The sequence below is a fragment of the Rhopalosiphum padi genome, chromosome 3 (genome assembly GCF_020882245.1).
Source record: "Rhopalosiphum padi isolate XX-2018 chromosome 3, ASM2088224v1, whole genome shotgun sequence".
Lineage (NCBI taxonomy): Eukaryota > Metazoa > Arthropoda > Insecta > Hemiptera > Aphididae > Rhopalosiphum > Rhopalosiphum padi.
The window spans coordinates 49,571,513-49,591,557 of NC_083599.1; the positions used below are offsets into that span (position 1 = coordinate 49,571,513).

Consider the following 20,045-nt stretch of genomic DNA (forward strand, 5'->3'; position numbering starts at 1 on the left):
CTTATATAGGTAAATGCACCACTGTTAACAATTTCTGTTGTACAAGTTATTTTTATCATAAATATTATAATATATAGGTACATACAAATCTAAATAATTATTTTATAACAAAATAGGGGTAATAATGTTTATTAGCGAGTAACATTATGTAAATATCATAAATGAATAAACAAGACAATTATATAAAATATATAACAATAAATTATACTAGAAAATAGTGTTTTAGGAATTTTGATATATGTTTGCCTACCTTTAGTGGATTCAAATAAATTATAATTGAATACAAATTTCGATAATTTACGTGTATTTGAATTTAGTGTTGTGTAGTATATGGTCAAGATATATAAATAATATTATATACTCAGGTGTACATAGCGCATTTATATTTAAATCTTTAATTTTATCATAGAATGCCTGTACACGTATTAAAATGCAAATGCATTACATTATGTTATTATAGAATTAAACTAATTATATGCTATTAGCTTAATAAATTATATTAATTTCCTTTAAAAATTGGTCTAAATATATATAGCAAATTTCACGACTACCTACTATTATCCAGTACAATTCGATGGTAAGTTAGAAAGCTGTGGATAGAACCACGAAACACAGAAGTAAAATAGCATCACATTTATCAACATAGTTTCGCCATAAAGCCAATCCTAACGTGACACTTAGAAGCGGAGCGAACGAACATTAACTCTTTACTTAAAATCTGATAAACCTTTTCAATAAATATAGAGCCGTGGCTTCTCAGAAAGGAATTAAGTTTTAGTATTTGAGCAGAAATAAACCTTATCAAATCGACAACACAAGAATTTGTACAATACCTACTACGTAAGTAGTAAACATCAACTGTTTTATTAAAATTGTAGACTCACTTATTTAATGCAGTTTATTATACAAAAATTATATAGGCACCTTATATATATATATAAATATAAAGGCATAGGTATATGTCTACATCGTAGAATTAAAATACCTAAGTGTTATAGGTAGGTCAAACTTATGTACCAATATATTTAAATTAATATTGAAAAAAAATTGAATAATTATTATACCAATAAAACGGAGAAAAGTATTATAAAAGACGTTTTTAAGATATTTATTTTTTCGATACTCAGTATACGTAAAAATTGATATAGGACGGCGGGACTATCTTGTATAGCGAAATTTCGTCGGTATAATAAAATAAATTGCACAGGTATGTTTTATGTGTATAGCGATATATAAATAATAAGCATGAATATTGCATTTTGTATATTTTACCTTTTGTGTTTGTTAAACATTGGAATAAGATGGCTTACGTGACCGTCTGTTGCTTTTCGGATACGCTCCAGATGCTTAGTCAACACTCAACAGGATTACCTTTCCAGACCAACTGTCAAGTAGAGAGGCCTTCTATATGCTAAAGTAGATTCGAATTAAAATAGATCACCCAGATATTGTATCTACTGAAATCGCGAGCTTTTGTTTCACATCATATTGATGGATAAAAACGTATTGAACGTTACATTTTTGGACGAAAACCTTCCGACGTGGGAAATAATTCAAACTATAAATATGTAAAAGTAGCAAAAAATGGAGTCGAATTAAAGAAGATTTCTATTTGAACATAGAAATAGCCAAATATGTATTGATTATCATCTTCTTTCTGTTTTTAAATTTATAGTATAAATGGTACCGGATTCACTTAATTTTGTTCGTATTTAAATCTTCAAAATGTACGATATATTTTTTATGTTATACTACCCCTTTTTATAAGATAAATAACAAGCGTTCTAAAAAGATTTTAAATTTTAGAAAGTAAGAACAATACGCTAATAATGTACACAGATGAAAAATGAATAAAATAAGAACCGTCTAGAATAAGATATTTATAATCTAAATCTGGTTTATAAATATGTATATATTATTTATGTATGTAGATGATGGAAAAGGGATAGGTATCTAAATTGCATTAACCAAAAGCTCTTTGAAAAATCATTGACCCATTTTATTCTTCTGCTTTTTAGCAAATATTGAATTTAATAAATTATAATCTATATACTTATCGATATTTTTTATTAAATTGACAAACATGACATTGAATAGATGTTAAAAAATTAATATTTCGTTAAACAAAATTAATTATTTCCTTTTTTATCTAGTTTAGTTTAGTTTAGTTTTAGTTTTTTTATTATAACAACATTTATAAAACATTTGTTTCAACCGGAGTTTCACCTTTATCGCATAATATAGCTATAGAATAAAAACGAAAAAATTGAATTTATAATTAGACTTATACTTAAATAATGAAATCTAAAAATATTTAAAATATTTAAGAATATAGCTTAAAATAAGACTGAATATTTTAAAAATGATGTTGTGTATGGAAAATTATAAATAATAGTTAAATGTTTTTATGATTAATATTTTAATATGATTAATATTAATATTAATAATATAATATTAATATTTTATTTATGATTAACGGCGATAATAATAGCTTATGAAACGGTTTTTTACAGAAAAAAATATACAAAAATTTAAAATGTCTTTTTTATGTCTTCTAATTTAATTTAACATACAACTAGCAAAAATATATTAAAAATCAAAACATATCTAATATAAAAATTTATTGAAAGATTCAAGTCCCTATAATTATTAATTTTTACAACAATACAACAAAAACAAATTTTGTTAAGAATTGGGTTCAACAAGTTTTCAAAAAATTCGTGTTTTTCTTTAATTTTGTTTTTTTTTTTAATTTGAGTTTTTATTTAATTTCTTTCACAAGTACCAACAAGATACAGTTTTCTACCAAAAACCTCATTCAGTGTTTTTACCATTTTTACTACTTTAAAAGAGGTATATATGACACTCTCGCACATATATACGTGTGATAACGTAAAAATAAAATCAATATAAAGAAAAATATTCTTACTTGAGATGTTTATTACTCTTAAAATAATTATTTATTATATTTAAGCTGGAGAATGATCTCTCGGGAGTATCTGTATGTATATTATGTGAGAATATATGGGTACTATGGTCTATGGAATAAAGATACACCATACACCGTACCTAATTATTATTTTGCGTTTATAGAGTGCTCATAATATATACAATTAGTTCTAAGGCATTTAAATTACCTACGATCCACAAGGTGAGGGTAAATCAAACAAGACATTTACTGAAACTCATTGATGCAAATATTATGCATAATTGTCTTTCTGTTAGAGATGGCATTGATTATTCTTGAGATTTAGAACCAAACAAATTAAATGAAAATACAACTGTTGATTAATTGAAAACATAAATTTGTGATAAATTAGAACAATACTAGTCACCACACTTAATTACGTTTTAATTAAATCTTATAAACAACTCACAAACCTTGACTAGTTAACATATTCTATATCCTTCCTTTATAATATATAATTTATTATAAGTTTGATTAATATAAAATTGAAAAATTTTAAATATTCTTTTTCTACTCTTATTATTCTACTCTTTTCTTTGTTATAACTAGTTTTAATCAATAATATTAATTAAATTTTATATTTCTAATAAAATTTTCAAAATATTTAATGATTTGTCTAATAATTTCTTATTTTTTTTATCTACAACCGAAAAATAAAATAAAAGTTCTTATAAAATGTGACTATATAATATTTTATACAAAAAACATTTTTTTTTTTATGATTTAAAAGTTATTTTCAATAGGGTAAACCAGATTTGTCTACTTTCCTAAAAAAAAAAAAAAAAAAAAAAAAAATAGATTATGTGTTAAATACCATTAGAAAACAAAATAACTTGACACTTAATCACGTAAAAATTAAGATGCATTTTTTTTTTTATAGAAAATAGGTTATTGAAAAATATTTAAAATGTTATATTGTTCGATGCAGAAAAAGTCAAAATGATTGGATATGAGTTCCATTATATTGGTATTATTAATAACGAGTTTCTGGCACATACAGTTACTATGTATTTTTTATCGTTATTCTATATATTTTAGCTACTTTTTTATTGATTGAAAATTTTAATAAGTAGTTGGCTGATTTATGCAACGATTAAAATAATGTTACTGAATTGTTTATTTGTATAAAGCATAAAAGTACCTTTTGTATAATTCAAAAACTCAAAATAAATTAAAAATCAGCATATAATAACGAAAATGACGGTATAAAATATGAAACTCTTAAATCTTACATTATTAAGTAATTATTTGAGTTTAATATCGTTATAGGATAGCATAGATGAATTGGAAATTGTGTCTACAAATTTTGAAACCGAAGATGCCGTTGATAATTTTGAATTAATTCGAGATACCGATCAAAAGGCCGTAAATATTGCAAAAATAATAATGCAACTGAAGAAGGAATTAGTTGACTTACAAAATGTGTGTATAATGTATATGGCACATTGATGACTTCAACGTTTAGAAATAGTAACGTTGAAAATGTTAAAATGTGTAGGACTGTGGACCCACAAATTCGAATGAACAGGACATATGTAGGTTACAAGCAAAGTTAACAGAAATGGTGTTACAATATAAAAAAACTGTCGTTGATGTGCTTAAATTGGCTAAAGCTAATAACTTTGATATTGAAAACCTCGTATGTCGAAAAATTGACATTAATCAAAATACTAAATTGGACGATTGTGTGACAACAGTAATCAAAGCTTCTGTAAGATTATTTTTTTTACCTAATTATTTAAGAACATAAAATAGAAGGAAATATCGTAATTTTGTTTGTATACTTATTCGATGCCATCGAACTATATTTATAATTTACATAGATAGGTAGTATTCTTTTAAATTAGGCACCCCTTCTGTCATGCATACGAGAGTAATTAACTGATAAGATAATTAATATTTTATCTTCTATTGTTATACAATGTTAATACTTAATAAGTTTGATAATTGTTTACACTATCCGTTTAACAACAGGTATGTAATCGGCGAGTGATTTATTATGTAAACGCAGACGACTGAATCTAGTTTAATTATTAATAAATTATTATGGACTATTAAGTTAACAAACTTTGCTCCTTAGATCACATTATTATTATTATTTGTTTAATGATTTAAATTCATATAATATAATGACATGTACTTATAAGTTTTAATATCTATTATTTCTGATCTCAAACAAAAAAAAACTTTTTATATTTATTATATTAACAGAATGTCATACGTTTGTGGTTTATATATTATATATTGCTTGTTAAAAACCTAAAAAGTATAAAAATAAAATTCTATCATAGTAATAGGAGTATTTCGACTGAGCAATAATATTTTTATTTGTTTGAAATGTTATTTTTCTTCGCAATACCTAGTTGACAAGATAAAAACGATTATTTTTCACACGACACCATTTTTATGTATAATTTGGTAATTATTTGCGCAATGAAATATTATATTTCTAAGTTACAACATGTAAGATAATTTTAATTAGTATTTCAATTTTTATAACGTTTTAAAAGCAGTGATCACATAGCAATAAAAAGTTGATAATATTTAACTACAAAATATTATTTGACAATAATTTTATATTTAACGATAAAAAGTGCTTTATTCATAAGATATGTACACACAAATAAACTAAATTTAGAACTGGTTTATCTAAATATACAGCATTTTAAATAATATTATTTGTTTTTAATTACATTTTAATATAATTACATTTTTTGTAATAATTGATTTTCAATAATAAATATTCCACTTATATATTGTATACAGTTAACACTTTTGAGAACTGCATGTGCTCTATAATTTTTCTAATTTAAAGATACTGCTAAAATATCAGTTATACTAAGGAATAAGAACAAGTGAATATACGAATAGAATTGAGTAAGATCATTAAATATTTAAAATTTCGATCAGATGATTTGTAGAATGATTCTGAGTAAAACGAATACACAACTAGCCAAAGTTTTGTTAAAAATATGTGTTCAATTTATTGTATTGTTCGTTATCTCGATTTCCTTGAAAATTAACTAAAAATAATATAGTTGATGTAAAATGTATGAAATGAAATTTATAAAGATATAAAGATGCTCTGTTAGTTTTTCAAACTTTTTTTTTAATTTAAATTATTGACGAATATCACATTCACTGTGAAACCAATAGCTTTCTGTTCTGATCAGAATCTTAAAATGTTATAGAATTATAAACATCTTTGACTAAAAATAAAGTTATATAAGGTATAATTGAACATACCTCTTATAAAAACACTTTTTAATATAGAAAGAAATAGTGACTATATAAAAGTATAAATTAATTAGGTATGTATATAAATATAATATTTGAAGAGAAAAAAATTGTAATAATTTCAAATATAAAACTATACATTTTTAGATTTTATTCAATGGCATTATTAAAAAGTTCAACTGATTAAATACTTAAAACTAAAATGGGTTATATTTTATAACTTGAAATAATAATAAAATATTTAAAACTATAATAATTCAATTAATTTAAATTTTACACAAATATACGGTTTTAATAAAAATGTTTGTATTCTTGATTTAAGGAAGGAGAACAAATGGTTCCGTGGATATTAATTAATAACGAACAAAACAGTCCAACATTTTTCCACTATGATCTAAATAATAATGGAACTAAATGCAACAAAGTTAGTAATTGAAAGTCAGAAAATTAACTGATTTTTTAAATATGTTATTTTAATATAAACATTTAAGGTTTTTTTTTCCTTCAAAAACTTACTAATCAAACATTACTTTAGCCTGGTAATGGATCAGTTTGTTCATGTAACGATGAATCCGAAAATTGTTGTTTGACTGATAATGAAGATAATCATACTATGAGTGATAAGTGCAATTTACGTTCCAAAAATTCAGATACTGATTGTAAAAAGGAAGGATTTAGAGATGAACTCATGACAATAAAGGGAGAAATGAAGATATTAAATCAACAGAACCACAATTTTCTGTGCAAACTTAAAAGTGCTGTAATGAACAACTCTAAAAATAAATAGGATTACAACAAAATATTAATCATTTTTTTTTCTTTTAGAATCAACAAACACATATCTTAACAAATGCTCTTAAAAAAAAAGTGAATATTTTATTTAATTAAATCATCGAACATAATACATTTTTTTTATGTTTGTAGTTAGCTTCTCAAGGAAATAAAGGAATAAATGAGAGTGGTACATGCCAACCAGGAAATATTGAATCGGTATTTATTAATTTAAAAAAAATTATTGCAATATTTTACTTTTTATACTTCTAAATTTGTTTTCCTTTAAAATTCGAAAGAAATCAAAATCACAAGTTTTATTGCTTGAAATAAATCGATTAAATGACGAATTAAAGGGATTGAAACGAGATCGGTGTCAAATTGAATTAGCTAAAAAAGTATTAAACATATCTGATGCCCTGTGTGCTGTAAGTTTTTTAACACAAAAGTCAATAATAGCGTAGAAGCACTAGTATAGGGTTTTCTATAACTGTGTATAGAATTGTGCAGGGCCAATAAATCTAGGCGACGGCCAAGAACCACAGTGTAGAGATCTGACTACGGAGTATAATACATTATTGGCAGATCACAAGTGAGTTGATAAATACTATGTCTTAATTATATAATAATAATATACATACACAATATCAATAGTGTATACTATTTAAATCAAAATATCTACACAAATTATACATACGTATTATGCTGTACATACTTATCATGTATATTTTAATTAAAGAGAGAAAAAAATCAAAAAATAATATTTGGTCATTAATCATTATTATTAATGTACCACATACAAACGTTTGCATTATTTTTCAATACATTTTTTCATGGCTTTGCGCCTGAATCATTTATTCAGGTATCGGTGCGGAGTGTATTCGGTGTGTTCGAGTTTTTAAATATCGGAACACAACATTTAAACAAACATTTGAGTGCTCATAACTGTTATTATTCGGGTTACTATGGGTATTCACTTGTACTTACACCTGTTTTCACAGGCGTTCAGTACTCCAAGAAAAACTTAATTCGAATACATAGTGTAGGTATCCTTTTTTTTTCTAATTTATAAGATAATTTTTAAGGTATTGCTTTAACTAATAAAACATAACTGTTAGACAATTGTAATAGCATAACGATAACTCTTAACAAATTATTACACATAATATATATAAAAACAATCAACTTCCTCTGATGTATTTATATAGTATTTCTCGAGTGTATCTTGACATTCAGCAGGTAGGTACATAACATCAATAAATTATTACATTCGGAAAACAGTCTAATGGAAGGAGGCAGGTGGTTTATGTCAATTACTAAGGATAGTTTATGTTATATTATATTTATATTACAGTATATTATAAACCTGATTAATGCCAACAAATGTGGGTATAACTTTAAGCCAACCATGGCGTAATGTAGAATGATGTGAATAGGTTTGTTAATTGTTAGAAAATGAAAATATATAATATATACAATAATATCATGACTATGTATTATCGATATTTTTTAACCACTATGTCAAACAAAACGGTATAACAGTACTTGAGTGTACTAAATTTTTAAACTTTTTGACGAGAAACAAAATATGTTACTGACATAAATCTAGTAAAACAATAAATTAAGTAAAATGTTTTAATGGTTATATAATACATAACAATATGAAAAAAAAATATAGTGCTTAAACCAGTGGTTCCCAAACTTTTTTTCCACGGTGCCTTTTTTTGGACCCAATTTAGCCACGGTGCCCTGCTGTGAATAACACGAAAGACAGAACAAAAAATACTTATTGATAACCAATTTTACGTAGACCACGGTGCCTTTAGAAAGTGCTTGCGGTGCCCCTGGTACACAGTTTGGGAACCGCTGGCTTAAACCATTCTGATATATTTTTTTAATGAAAATTTAAAGTATGTATACGATTATTCTTTTTTTGATTACAACATAATATAACAAAATCAATGTTGTCAACAATTTGTGTAGCGAATGAGTTTCAGCTGTTATTTTATTAGTTTTCCAAATTACTAAAAAAAGTGCTGATTTAGAATTTAATTTTTTTGACTGATTACAGCTTAATATATCAACTAGATAGATCAAATTAGCGTCCAATAACTAATCTTAATCAGTAAATAAAGCAAATGTTTCACTCTAAAATGCGACGTCACAAACACAATATAATAACTCATCATTGTAAAACCAATATACTTCGCGCTCCTCTCAAAATCTAAAACCTTAATTTTTGATTTAATAAGAATAATAAAAAAATAGTCATATCTCAATTTATTGAGGCTACATTATACATTATATAAATAGTACCTATCTATGTATTGTGTTTATATTACCATAAATTGTTAAAAAATTACAATATGAATCGACTTACAGAATACGTACCTACGTTAAATCACATTCATTTTCAGCAATAAATTATTAGAAATTACAAATCTGCGAAAAAAGCTTAACGAAGCTCAGTGTAACTATAAGAACTATGAAGACCGTTTAAAAATATTGAAAACTCAGATCTGCCAGTTACAAAAACAATTGTTTGATTTCACTTCAGCAAAATCCCACGTAATATTATATTATTTACTATGGTTTTATAATATTATTGCGAGCATATTAATAACTCAATATTTATTCAGGATCCTGAATTGGCTTGTTCAAATGAAAAATACTTGATTGAAAGCTTGAGAAATCGTTTGCAAGATGCAACTAACGAAAAAACTAACATGCAGTTGGCACTCGATTTTCATCTGACCGAACTCGAGGATAAAAAATCAAAGGTTATTTTCGGTTGCGATGTTTAAACTATAAAATTAACTATATACTTTGAACTAATATCATACAATTTTTGTTTTTGCTATCATGTCAATGGGTTTTAGTTTTTGGCAGTTCTACAGACAAATCAAGAACAAAAATATCGCATTGAAAGTATTTGTAGGGAAAAAAATAAAATTGCCGAAGATTATGAAGCGGAGTTTAATCGAATGAATGTAAGATATCTATTATATATTGTTATGAATCATGCCTTGAATAATAATTATAAAGTTTTTATTTATAAAATGTTTTTAAGGTAGTTAAACGAAACAACTACTTCCTAAGTTGAAATATTAAGCACTTATTCGTTATTAAATAAAAAGGAAGTAAAAAGTATACGAAACACTCAGCTGTACAATATATAAGTATGGAGTGTATTTCGTCATTGAGTAGGTCACTGTAATAGGTGTGTTAAATTTTAATTCGATAGTAAATAATTGTATAAAAAAAACGATGCTAATTTTTTAAAAATTGTATTGAGTATAAAAAATGATAATTTAATTAATAGTGAAATATTAATAGTATCTACAGTTAATAATTTTTGAATTACAACAAATCACTAACATTTTACGACGAGAAATCTAAATTTTAATATAACAAAAGGAAACACACATCAGCATAAAATCAATACATTCATCGCTCTGTACAGTATCTAAAATAAAACTAATTAATATAAATAATAAATATTAAATATTAAAAGGATGCTAGTGCACGTGCTGACTTTGTTATAGAAACGTAGAACATATAAAATTTAAGTTCAATAGAAATTCAGCGTACATATTAGACGCATTAATTAATTAGGTTATCAAGGTAAGAAAATCATCTGCATTTAAGCATAAGTGTTTTTACAATATTCTGTTTCTAAGCAATATTTGAGTATGTAAAATATTCCAAATTTAAAATGCTCACATTTCTCTTAATAAATAATCAATTACAAAGAAAATCCACAGTTTATATTCTTAAAACTTTGATTATAGATAAATTCACTCGAATATTCAGCTGATAATACAAAATTGGTTTGATTGAGTTCAAATTGTACATGTTTTACGTTTGTAAGATAGAGATAACACATTTACGGGTAACGTCTTATTAGGTAAATTAGATAATATGTTAATAACCCAAACATTGCAATCACTTTTAAACTATAAACTATATTGTATTACAGTGTGGTTTATATACATCAGTAATGTTTTGGTAGGTAAGTGAAAACCCTTTGAAGTAATATGAACTGGGTTTTATCATAAAAAAATGCACTCATTCATTGTATTTGTATTATAGTTTAAATAATACCTGTATGGTATGATATTGGTTATTTGTACCTACTTGGGGTCTTCGGAAGTTACGATAAAAGGAATATTATTAATATGTAAAATAAATATAGCTACTTAAATATAAGTACTTAAATAGGTTGCTACTAAAAAATGTATTATTTAAATTCAAAAATAAATAAAGGCAATTATATATTTTTTTCTACAGTATAATATGATCATAATAAAATTAGGAATTACAAATAAAACTAAGTATGTAGATATTGTAGTAACAATATTATTTAATCTTTTTAATCCTATATCATCCAGACGATTTGATACTCTAAATAATGGGTGACTGTAATTAGTAAAGATTATTATGACAACGCTACAATTTGATATAATCCTTTAGTATTTTGTTCGAAAAAAAAATCATAATTCTAACTTTCTATTCAACATTTTTTTTAAATTAAAAGCTTTAATATAATTAGTAATTACGATTATAAATGGAGGGGAGGTATTTCTTCTTAAAAATTACAATAGGGTATTTTTTTTTATATTTTAAAATATCTGGGAACAAAAAAATAACACACAAGTATTACATAAAAAAAAAACAAAAACTGTACAATGAGTATTTATAATATTTACAAGATTGATATTTCTTAGAAAAAATGATAAATGACAAACGAATTTTAAAATTATAATTTTGTGTGATGTAAATGTGTCGTTACTTAAAATAATTCATATTTCTAATACTCAAACATTTCCGATATTTATTTATATTTATTTAAATTATATTACTATGATATTATCATTTTTAATAAATAAACCATATTCGTAAGAATAAAAATGTTACACTTTATTATTTTAATAATTTCAAATGGTTATATTTTAAAAGTGTAACCAGTTAAAAATCTTAAACTATAATCTTGAAAACAATTATATATATATACATATTTTTTTTTTTTAATATTCGGTAGATAATTTACGCCCTAGTATATAATATTCAGATACTTCTTGTTCAAATCATAACTTTCAAACTTTGTTTTCAAACTTTTCATAACTCTTCATGTTATGAAAAAAGCAAAATTTGGAAATTTAAAAGTGTGAAAAACATAGTGTTTGTCGTTTTGTCTTAAACTTGTTGAAAACTAAAAAATAAGTTAAAGTTTTTAACGGAAATTTGTTCTTTGATTGTAAAATATTATTTATTATTAGTTTAAGTTAATATTTTTGGTAGATTTCTTTTGATTTATATTCATAATAAGAACTTAATGTATAAAAATAAGTGAACCCTAGTTTTAAAAAGTAATTAACAAGTTAATAACTTTTACAAGTTGTATGCTCTATAAAACGTAGCAAGAAACACTTAAATTTCGATTTAAAATTATACAAAATAAATTAAATTCCATTTTGTTATTCTACTTTGTATTCCTTAAATTTAAACTTTTATAAATTTTAAATCATTTTTATTTAAAACAAGAAAACTCATATTTAATTTAATATTAATTAGTACGTTTATATTATGGTGTGAAAACGATTTGAAATCCAAGAATACTCGCTGACTTATTAATAGTTCGATGTATTTCATTTACCAGTAAAATAAGAAGTAACTGTGGATCTAAAACAGTTTTAACACCATAATAAATATATATATATATATAATATATATTCCAGTTACTATTTAATATTCGATATTTAACCATAACATTTAGTTGTGTTTTGAAATTTAATATCTTAACTGAATTGTTCGTTATTATGGGCAGCCGGTAGGTATCTAAATATTCTTAGAAAATTAAAAAGTTATTCTTTAATGTCATCGCAGGGATGACTGTAATGAATTTTGCAAAGTTAGGTATGATTTAATTAATAAACACTGACATTTATTTTATATTTTTTTTTCCTTTTGTGTAATAGTATATCTCTAGTTATACATAAATAATTATTGATGTAAATAATAAAGACTGTCAGGTCAATCAGTAATATATTTCTCTTGAATAATTAGTCCAAAACCTTTGTACAACTATATATAAGTAGTGTATATGGTAGATAAAATGTACACTTAATTTTTATTGTAAATACCCAAATTGTATACAGGTGTAAATTACAATGACGTTGATTATTCAGTTTTTATTTCTTGAAATTATACTGTGTTTGTTAGTGCTTACTCATTATATACCAAACGTCTTAAAAGGATCCTATACTTGTTAGGAAAGTTCATCATGTCTTATTCTTGAAAATTTGGGTAATTTTCATTTACGTTTGAAAAAAAAATATGAAGATGTTCATCTGGCCATTCTCATTAATTGTTACTTTATAAATATTTAAACAAAAAATTGAATAAGATAATTTATTGTAATTTTTTTTTTAAAGTTTGTTATTAAATTGGTAATTATTAAATTGTATTAGATATTAACATATACAATTAGTTTATCTATTATGATTATATGAATAATAATAATAAAAAAGATTAAATACAACATACAGATTTTATATAAAATAAATTTCAAATAATTTCTGATAGGTAGATAATAATTTAAAATTTTAATTTTAAAGTTAAAATGCTGATACCTTTTATTATCAACAGAATAAATAATTTAAATATTATGAATTATAAATTGGATGAAAGTAGGTAACTTCTCTTCTGTGTACCTCATTTACGAGGAGTAAGTTATTGTAATGTACCTATGTGTTAAATTTGAATTTAATAATAAATCATTAATACATCTATCGCAACCGAAAAACAATTCTGAGTAAAGAAGGTCTGCCAGCATATATTATTAAGTATATTTTATGATAATATATTTGTATCGTTATTAAAGTAATTTAATTTACTATTAGTAAATACGGTAAATTAAATTATTGTTTTTAAATAAAATTGTATATACTACATATATCTATAATTATGTATGTAAAAAGTTTCAAGTACCCACGAATAATTTTTTAAAATTACAAAGAAAAAATAGTTCTGAAATTGTAATTTTCCGTTTCAATATCTTATTCCAAATTTTAACTTAAAGTATCTATTTTATAAAAAAAAAATTATGCTTATATGTATCTTTAATATTTTTAAATAGCTATAAAAAACATTTTGAAAAAATCTTTTGACATATTTTCCGGATTTTTTAACCAAATGAAAAATTTGGTATTATCATTTAGGTATAAAAAAATTATTATTTTTTTTTAAATGTCTATAAATAGCTAAATAACATTTAAGAACTACACTCGACTGTTATTTATAATTGCAACAGTAATAACTTGTAATAACTAAACCTTGTAATACTTTTTCAAACCATATTATGTTTGTAGATATAATGTATAATTAATAATAGACAAAATAATTTGAAAATTGTTTAGATTTTAACGTATTTTATAAAAATTTGGAATTAGTGAAAAATTGTAGCTATGTATTTTCAATATTATTAAGTGGTATATTAAACACTTATGAAAAAGAAAGTTGTATTACATTTTCAAGATGATTTTTATTGAGCCAAAAATGGTTAGTTGACATTTATAGGAAAAAAATATGTAAATAATACCTCAAAAAGTTTAAAATTTAAAGCATATTATGTAGGAAATACTAATATAAAAATGTGGTGAAAATTTCTGAAAATATTAAATTACAAAAATAAACTAAATAGATTCTTGTCGAATTAGGTACCTACCTACTTGGTTTGTGTTTTCTTTAATTTATTTTTCATTTATCTAAATTATGAAAAGTATTAGGATACAGTTTTTACTTTTAGCTACTCGATGTATCAGTTAGATTTAATTTTTTACCAAAATCCACCCTCAAATTTAACAATCCAAACATAGTAAAATTATAATAAAACGCGATATTAGACAAAAAAAACATACACAATACACATCTTATACATCAATACATCCACCTCTCTGCTTAGAATTTAATACATGATAAACTTTATAATTTATTTAGTCATATAATTATATATGTATTCAAAATAAAATAAGTAAACCCCAACGAACAATCTATAACATAAAAAAAATAATATTCTATTTTAATATAAATTTGACAATATACCGCTATGTAGATAAAATACAATAAGAAATACAATAATATGGAAATAATATTAAAAAATAAAATTGTAAATGGAATATTATAATTCAACGACCTAGATAGTAAGTAACAAGGGATGTGTTCACGTGTCGTTCGCAAAATATGAATGTGAACGCGATGAACGCTCGTTTTCAAATGCGTACTTTCCAAACACAGATTAATATTAAATAAACAATGTACAGGCTATAAGCATAATTTAAATTTACATGTTGATATGAGATTAATTCACATTTTAAAATATAATACTTGTTTTTGTAATATCGTTATCTAAGGAACATTTAAACTCAAGCCTTGAAGAGCTCGGGACATTACCTGGATTATTAGCAACTGCGCAGCGGGATTTAGAAAAGGAGACATTGACTAGAATAGAATTGGAAAAGGAACGTGACAATCTTTTAAATGCAATTGAATTATTAGTATGCATAAAAAACCTATATGGTTACTTTTAATTAATACAGGTTTACATGCTTATATTAGAAAGCAGCTTTGGCGAATGACGATAGAGAAGCCAAAGAAAAAAGACTCATATGTCTAGAAGAAGAAAACACGCAATTAAAGTAATTCAAAAATTAACTTATTGCAAGAAATATTAAAAATTTGATTTATTTAGGAAAAATTATTTTAAAACCGTTTGTTGTAGTTATTAGAAACGGAGCGCCTCGATGAATGTATTAATTTTGCAATAATGTATATTTTCTTTAAAAGTAATTTTAATTTTGTGTCTGTCATTGTCTTTCATCAGTAAAAATTCAACTCTGCAAGAGTGGTTTATGGTAGTAAATCGGATAAAGTCGGTACCTTGAGAGAGAAAGGATCAACATTTAAAAATTTAAAGCACTTTTCAAAATAATCGAGAAAAAAAAAAAAAAAAATTACGAATATTACGAATATTTACACACCAATTTTTAACAAAATCGATTTTGGTTTTTGGTTGTAATTAAAAAATTAATAACTATCGAATTTGTATTGTTAATTACAGATGTTTGTAATGTTCCCCAAATATGTATAATGGTATTTTTTGATATGGTTTAATTATTTTTAAAATATTTTGACTAGTTTTTTTTTTGTAGATAGAAATTTAAAATGTTTTATTTTTATTTTTGTATGGTAAAAATGACGTTGTTGAGATAATTAGCTTTGAATTGTAATGGAAAATTTCTCATTAATATTTAATTAGAATTAAAAAAAAAATTGCATGAAGTCTGAACATTTTTTTATGGACAATTGAAGTTCAAATATTAATGATGTCGGATATTCAAACGTATAACAACGCGCGATTTATGCTTCAACAGTTTTGTTAGTAGTTAAAAAAATATTAATCGTATAAACTTGAAACATTCCAGATTCTAATATAACTTAAATAAGTTATAGTTTCCAAAACAATAGTTTAATTGGTAATATAAAGTCATCAAATATTATAACAATATAATATAATATTGTTTAAATTTATGATTTCAAGAAACACTGGTTAATAACCATAAAATAGATTACTTTGTTACTTTACTTGTCTATGTTCTTTATAATTTTATTATTTCCTTGTTAATATCGAACAATTCAAACTGATCTGTAAACCCAATTTTGTACCTACTTTTTTTTACTATTCAAAAGTTTTTCAATAATTTTAAAAAGTTTCCTAGTTTACCTATTTTTTGTGCATAATTGATAAGAAATGTTGTAATATAGTATTGAGTTACATTATTTACTATTAAAACGTTAAAACACTGTTAATGTATGTATTCTTTATGTTAAGTATTTTAATACTTTTATAATATTTACAATATTATGTCTTCTTAATCTAAGTAGTTAGAAAATATTTTAAACACCGTATTATACGTATTTGTATTGAACAATCAAATGTATTTAAAAATTTAAAAAAACTAATCGTACTGATTTATTATTTAATTAATATAAATTAATTTCAGAATTAATATGTAACTAATTTTTAATTAATTTCATTTTTCAGTATACAATTAAGTAGATATTTCGTACAAAGTAGGTACAAATGATCATTAAGTCGCAATTAATGTGATATTTTAATTTTTAAATTAGTAATTATTACCTATTAGTTAAAAAATTAATTTTATTATATACTTGTACAATTAAAAAAGTATTTAAAAATATATTTGTTCTTAAACACTTAAAGGAAATTTTTAAAAGTTTTAAAATGAATTTCAAATATTTTCTGAATAAATTAATGTTTTATGTATTTAAATATTAACTGTAAAATCATTTTTATTAATATTGTACTACTTTATTTTTTTTAATCTATTATTATGGGTTATTTAAAAAAAATATAATATTAATATTTTTTCCAAGGGCTAAGATAATGACTCAGGAAGCTATTTTGGCGGAAAATAAACGACTATACATGGAAAGAACTCACTATTCGTTACAGTTGAAAGAGAACTTAGATCTTGTAAGAAAAGAAGCAGCTCTACAAGTGACGAAAACCAAAAATTTTTCTGAATGCCAGATATTAAAATATGTTGAATACATACAACAGTTAGAACAAAAGTTAGTCGAACACAGAGCAATATCGTGTTTAGAATTTCAAAAACGCGACCAAGTGAGTATATTGATTCTGAATATACGTGTATACTACCTATTGCATGAATATGATTAATAATACAATTTTATTAATAAATTAAATATTTAGGTGAGGTGTTATATAACTATATGAGTTAATAATTAAATGTAAGGTAAAATATTGAATTGGTTAGATCGGGAAAAGATAAGTCATCTAGTGGAAGTTTTTTTATAGTGAGATTTTTTTTAAAAGGAGAAAAGATTAGGCCTTTTCCTAAGTAGATAAAATTTTGGAATGCGTAATGAAAATTATCTGGGGGATTCCTTCTTTTTTTTATAAACAGTTAAGAATTAATTTTCACAGCATTTCATAAATCTTGAATAGTGATTACAGCAATATTGAGTGTCAATATAGAATAAAAATGTGTTATTCAATTTCTAATTTTTGTGTAACAGAGTTTATTGAATTTAAAAGATTATTATAAAGAGGCCTTAGTTCGACAATGAAAAGAAAGATAGGTATCTTTGTTTAACCCTAGAAAACATTACTGGCAAGAGAGCCTTTAGATTTTAAATTATTTATATGCATTCAATCGGTGGTATTATGGTAGCGGTGAGGAGGTGTTTGATTACCACACGATAGGATTTTTCTTTTTTTTATTTGATATTTTTGAAAATAAGATTTTTTTCTTTAAAATATTTGATTACATTCTCTTAAGCGTCAACTCTGAGGGTGTATTCAATTTTATGCCATTTATATAGGATTCGTACAGAAATTATCCACGGAAAATTAAAGATCGAATTGTGTTGTAGGATGATTGATAATTGATAAAATCTTTAATTGATATTGATGGTGTCAGTGGTAACGGTGGAGTAGATGTATAGATTATTACCGACTTTGGGTTCGAGTGGGGAGGTAATGTCTATTTCCGTCGGTAGTTTTCCATTAATTTGGGAAAGTGGGCGTATTTGTTTATATAAATAAATCTAGTATATATAATTAGCTGTTTTTATTTCTGAGAAAATACCGGGTATATAGTTTTTTTTGTTTATGAAATTTTTTGAAACATATTTTTAAAAAAAAAACGATTTCATGAAAAATATAACACTAGCTGTGAATGATAAAACAGATTGTAATATATAACCTATATATATATATTTATATAATTAAAAATAAAAATACATAGTTAATGTTCAATGGAATAATTTGTTTTATAAAATATAATATATGTATATACTATATACCTTCGCAGGCACGTATACAGGGGAGGTTTTGGGGTTTAACTTCCCCCCAGAAATAATTTTGACTAACGAGGAAAAAATTGTTTTATTATGTTGCGGCACAATTTGTATTGCTAAATGTTGTAAGCCTCCTGACATTTTTTTTTGTATACGTGCCTGTACCTACGTCTTACTACTTTTGTTTATACTTATGCACTGCTAAATAAAACCGAAGTAGTCTATAGGGTGCCTCCAGATTTTTATAAAACGATTAAGGGTGCTGTGAGTCAAAAAATGTTAGGAATTTCTATAGTAGACAATCAAAAATGTAATTCACGACATTAATTTATGAGCCATACGATATTGTAGTTAAGGCTTTTAGTGTATTCGACGAACTGATTTATAATTTTAATCGGCGATACGAATGGCTTTGGTTTATTTCCTAGTCAACTCAGTTTGTGTGGCAAATTTCTATTTATTATAGATAGCAATAAAAATTGTATTCATATTATATGTGATTTTTACTATTAAACAAGTTTTGTTTTCGAGTGTTGGATGATAGAAAATGTTTTTAGGATACTCTCCTAATACTCACATCCTGTAAGGTTTGTTTCTAAACATATAAAATATTATTAAAAAAAATACGATTAATCCAAACATACATTTTTTTCTAAAATAAAAAGATTTCACAAAAAATGTATCTACTATAAAGCAATATAAAGCTATCCAATCATATTATTATGTCATATTTTTCAAAATATATAGCCATATAGTATTATTTATTTTTTGTTTAAATACGATCTACAGATTGATGAACGTTTAAGAAATCAAATCGAAGTATTGACGACCAATTTGAATGAAGCACAAAAACAAATAGAACATATAATTAATGCGAAACATTCAATGGAAGATGAAACGGGAGGAGAAATATGCAAGATCCCTAGGGTGCTAAATTCAGCATGTCATGGTTTAAATAAACCAAAAGACAATTGAAATTTAAGAAGCAAGACAAATTTTAAATAAATTTAAAGTGCATATTTTATAATAACTCAATAATAAATAAATATTTATATTTTATTTTAAAATAATAAGAAATTTACTTAATCAATGATTATATATTATCTAATATATACTTATTTGTTATCATAATTAAATTAATGTATTATTTTTAAATAAGTAGGTT

General features: G+C 24.0%; 2 protein-coding genes across 3 annotated transcripts in view; one reads left to right on the forward strand and one right to left on the reverse strand.

Moving 5' to 3' along the window:
• LOC132923869 (hemicentin-1-like) overlaps positions 1-20,045 on the reverse strand; it is a 242,964-nt gene that overhangs the window by 74,743 nt on the left and 148,176 nt on the right. The gene's annotated exons all lie outside the window — the stretch shown is intronic.
• LOC132923850 (myosin-9-like) lies at positions 1,302-19,855 on the forward strand. Its single transcript, XM_060987823.1, has 16 exons — positions 1,302-1,391; positions 4,238-4,390; positions 4,467-4,679; positions 6,528-6,629; positions 6,741-6,965; positions 7,031-7,072; positions 7,130-7,195; positions 7,276-7,404; positions 7,477-7,568; positions 9,394-9,544; positions 9,616-9,756; positions 9,856-9,966; positions 15,388-15,531; positions 15,593-15,672; positions 17,432-17,681; positions 19,670-19,855. The coding sequence occupies exons 1-16, from the start codon at positions 1,302-1,304 to the stop codon at positions 19,853-19,855; spliced, it is 2,175 nt and encodes a 724-aa protein (XP_060843806.1).

Coding starts and splice junctions, on each gene's coding strand:
- LOC132923850 (XM_060987823.1), top strand. CDS start 1,302: ATGGCTTACGTGACCGTCTGTTGCTTTTCGGATACGCTCCAGATGCTT. Junction 4,680..6,527: donor CAACAGTAATCAAAGCTTCT/GTAAGATTATTT, acceptor TCTTGATTTAAG/GAAGGAGAACAAATGGTTCC. Junction 6,966..7,030: donor TGTGCAAACTTAAAAGTGCT/GTAATGAACAAC, acceptor TTTTTCTTTTAG/AATCAACAAACACATATCTT.